This window comes from Nestor notabilis, unplaced genomic scaffold (assembly GCF_000696875.1).
Source record: "Nestor notabilis isolate BGI_N333 unplaced genomic scaffold, ASM69687v1 Scaffold36380, whole genome shotgun sequence".
NCBI classification, from domain to species: domain Eukaryota; kingdom Metazoa; phylum Chordata; class Aves; order Psittaciformes; family Psittacidae; genus Nestor; species Nestor notabilis.
Genome location: NW_009912177.1, coordinates 3,244 through 6,920, shown reverse-complemented (window position 1 = coordinate 6,920; position 3,677 = coordinate 3,244). Strand labels below are relative to the sequence as shown.

The 3,677-nt window shown below is 41.7% G+C and overlaps 1 protein-coding gene across 1 annotated transcript; it reads left to right on the top strand.

Annotated features, from left to right (window-relative positions):
* The first annotated feature begins 1,347 nt into the window (after positions 1 to 1,347).
* Positions 1,348 to 1,795, top strand: SMIM18 (small integral membrane protein 18). Its single transcript, XM_010018016.1, has one exon. It carries the CDS (start codon positions 1,386 to 1,388, stop codon positions 1,677 to 1,679), a length of 294 nt encoding a protein of 97 aa, XP_010016318.1. The 5' UTR covers positions 1,348 to 1,385; the 3' UTR covers positions 1,680 to 1,795.
* The last annotated feature ends 1,882 nt before the right edge of the window (positions 1,796 to 3,677 follow it).

Here is a 3,677-nt window from a genome sequence, read left to right as displayed (position 1 = left end):
CAGCCCAAACCAGTCTGGGATTCTATGATTCCTTGGTCAGCTGTTATTATATTAGACTATACATGAGAAGTACCATAAGTTTGCTCAGTTTTGGGAGGCAATGACAGGGAAAGAAGGAAATCAGGGGAAAAACTGTAAATACGTTATTGCCAAACACCTCATATGCCTGTGAATTATCCATAATTCACAGAGAAATTCAGAGACAGACAAAACTGCTTTTTTGTTCTATTTTTGTACTACAGAAGTTATTGAGGCAAAGCCTTTCACACTTTTCAGCAACGGCCTTCCCCAAACAGCTCATTTCCACAGCAATCCTATTTGTGCCAAAGGCAGATTTGCTGGAGCCAACTTCTTGTTTCACGTCTCCCCCACGCCACAAAGCAGTCTTTTCTTCTGCTGGGTACAAACAGACAGTATTGGAGCAAAGACGACATTCCTTTCCTAGCAGTCAAGCAGAGAATGCTATTGGAAATAAACCAGAACTCCCTAGAAAGGGTTGGGTTTTCCTTGTTGTATATCCCACCAACCATGGCACCACGAACAGGACAAGATTTCCAGATGCGCTCAGTGCCATTTGGGCAGCTGGATTTCTCAAGCACAAACTTCTACTCAACAGAAGAAGAGAATGAATGTGCCAGAAAATCTGGCCTTCTGAAACCACAAGAGTTTCGCAGGGTTAACAAATCTCTGCTCACAGGCAATTTAAGAGAATGAGTTTTAAGGAACCAGGACTGTTATTTGGTACTAGAATGACCACAGGTTAGTTCCATTCTTTGGAAACATCCTCCAAAATAGTTAGTTTATGTTTTGCTTTTTTTTTTAAAGAGTAATTTATTTCTTTCTCCCAAACAGGAGAAAACCCTCCCCAAACAAGCAAGCTCCAATGACATTAGCATCTGTTAAGTTCTTCTCATTGCTCACGTATGGGAGAGTGGTACACAGATCTCCTGATCCTCTAAGAATGACATGCAAGCACCAACTTCAAGCCTAATGATGGACAGGTCATTAAAACCACAGGGTACCTTGAAAAAAAATCATGTAACCTTTTTTGTCTTTTCATGTACTTGAAATAAAGAAGCAAAGCTCTCTCCTTCCAGAGTAACTTAGATTACTTGATGCATGCATGGATCAGACACCCCTGAAATAAATGTTCCAGACTAATCACAAAGTTGTATATTTGAAGTGTGATACTTTCATAAGCAAAGATGAGCATACAACAATCCATGTTGGTAGGAGGTGCGAGCACTTAGTCTGAGCATAAGTTCCTCCAGTTCAAGATAAAAAAATCACAGAATGTTGTTGACCAGTAGAGTCCTCAACAGCTTTGTTTTTCTGTTGCAGCCCCAAATTGGTGACAGTGAACACGCTAAGACAACTCTTCAAGAATGGCAACCCTCAACACCACTCACTGGAATGAGACCACATCCGTTTCCCAGTATCTGGGCTTTCAAGTGCAAAAAATTTACCCTTTCCATGATAACTGGAACACCGCCTGCTTTATTATTCTGATCATATTCATCTTTACTGTGGTTTCTCTGGTGGTGTTGGCTTTCCTCTATGAACTGCTAGACTGTTGCTGCTGTGTGAAAAATAAAACTGTGAAAGACTTGGAGAATGAACCCAATCCTGTTAGAGCAATGTTGAACAGCTTCAGAAAGCACGAAACAGAGGTGGTGTAGGAAGGACTGAGCATCAGCACTTGAAGAACATTTAACACCTTGAACGAAGCCTCATGATTGGCATGACTGAGCAAATCACATGCTTTTTGGTTTGAGTTTTATTTCCCCCCTTTTGGACTTAAGTTAACAGCAACAGTTATAATGTCTGGATATGAACTTCAATAATAGGCAAAGGCTTTCCGAGTGCTTAGCAGGAGGATGATCTTTTGCAATGTTATGGGAGAAGAAAAGATTCTGGTTTCCAAATGAACTTTTGTTGTTTATATGGAGTTACTAGCCTAGATCTCTGTCTACCCAAATGAACAAATGTTGCCTAACATGTATAAAACTATGTTGCTTAACTGGAGAAAACATTTATAAACATGCTCAACAATCTGACCACAGGTAGTGCAAAGACACAACAGTGTCCTTCCACTGGGGTCAGCCACGCAGAGACGGGAAAGGAGAGGCTTGTGTGAATTCTTGCCTTCGATAGCTCTTCTTTTTATGGGTTTTGTGCTTCTAGAAGAGAGGGCGGCGGGAGGAAAAGTAAGCCAACTTGAAACATATACCCTAAAATGGCCTTTTCTAACCCCCTGTGGTACAACTTGATACCTTCTCTCTCTCTTCCTCCAGTTCCACAGAACTGCTCTCCTTTACTTCCTATTCAACCTATTTAACAACAACTGGGTGTTGAGACATGATTAACACACTACCTTAAGAGTATTTGACTGTTTCCACAAAAGTGTACCACTATGGTCTAGAAGAAACAGGACATTTTTCTGCCCCAAGGCTGCTGCCTCTATGGTAACTGCAATACTAACGGGAATCAGACATGCTAGGTATATCACCCCTAGCTTAACTTTTCAAAGCTGAACTGGAATTGACCAAGGGACACAAGCAGACAGGTTGCAGACCTGTCACACCAATAACAGTAATTTCACCTCCACACAGCTTCTAGGCATCAACATGCTTTGCAAAGGAGGCCACACCAGGACAAGCCTTGCTCTAAAGATGGCAGGATGGATGCACAGCAAGAAAAGAGACTTCATTTTGCACAAGAGAATCTCAGCTTGCTTCATCAGCCTGCCCAGACTGTTCATACTCATGCCTTTCTCACAAACTGAGCACACAACACTTGCAACTCCAGCTCACTAGATTATTTTTCTTCTGTAGATGCATCTATAGTTTGTAAACCACAAAAGTTTTGCAGTTACAAATTACGACCATAACAACAGCATCCAAGAGCATGGCCACCCATAAGGCCTGGTTAAGTCTTTCACACTACTGAACCCATACAGAAGCATAAGCCAGTGAGAAATGTCCCAGGCTAAAGCTGTGCATGGGACAAGATATTTAAACTCAAATAATATTCCCATTATTAGGGAAACAATTCCCACCTAATGGCCAAATGGATGAGTAAGCTACAACAGTGATTTCACAGTCTGTCAATGTCAGAAATACCTCTGTGCTATGGCCAGTACCTACTAGCTTTTTTAAACATTTAAATATATATAAACTCCCTCCACCAGGTTCAGCATGCCTAAGCTCCAGAAGATCTGCACACAATAAAAAGTCTTGCTAATCTGACTTGTGCTCTTCCTTGTTGGTGAGATGCAATCACAAGATACTCAGGCCACTACTAACCAGCAGAGGCAGTCGAGTGATTCATCTGGAGAAGCAATCTCCCTTCTGCTGTCACAAAATGACACAACTACCACTGCAACGGTTCATCTCAGATACACCTGCTACAGCAAAGCTCTGTCAGTACCAGTCCCATGTGCAGAGAATGCTTTCAGCTAAAAATCAAACTATAAGCACAATTTAAGGAAGAAGCTGATGCCTCAGGTTCAAGACAACTTGGGATTCACACCAAGACATCTGATAAAGATAATGTTAGTACTGAGAACATCTTTAGCTGTCAGGTACACTCATTTCCTTCCACTGTATTTGACAGCATCAGCCCTGAACAACCTGTGTCCTGACCAAGAGGCAAAAGTAGCCATTGGGACGCACTAG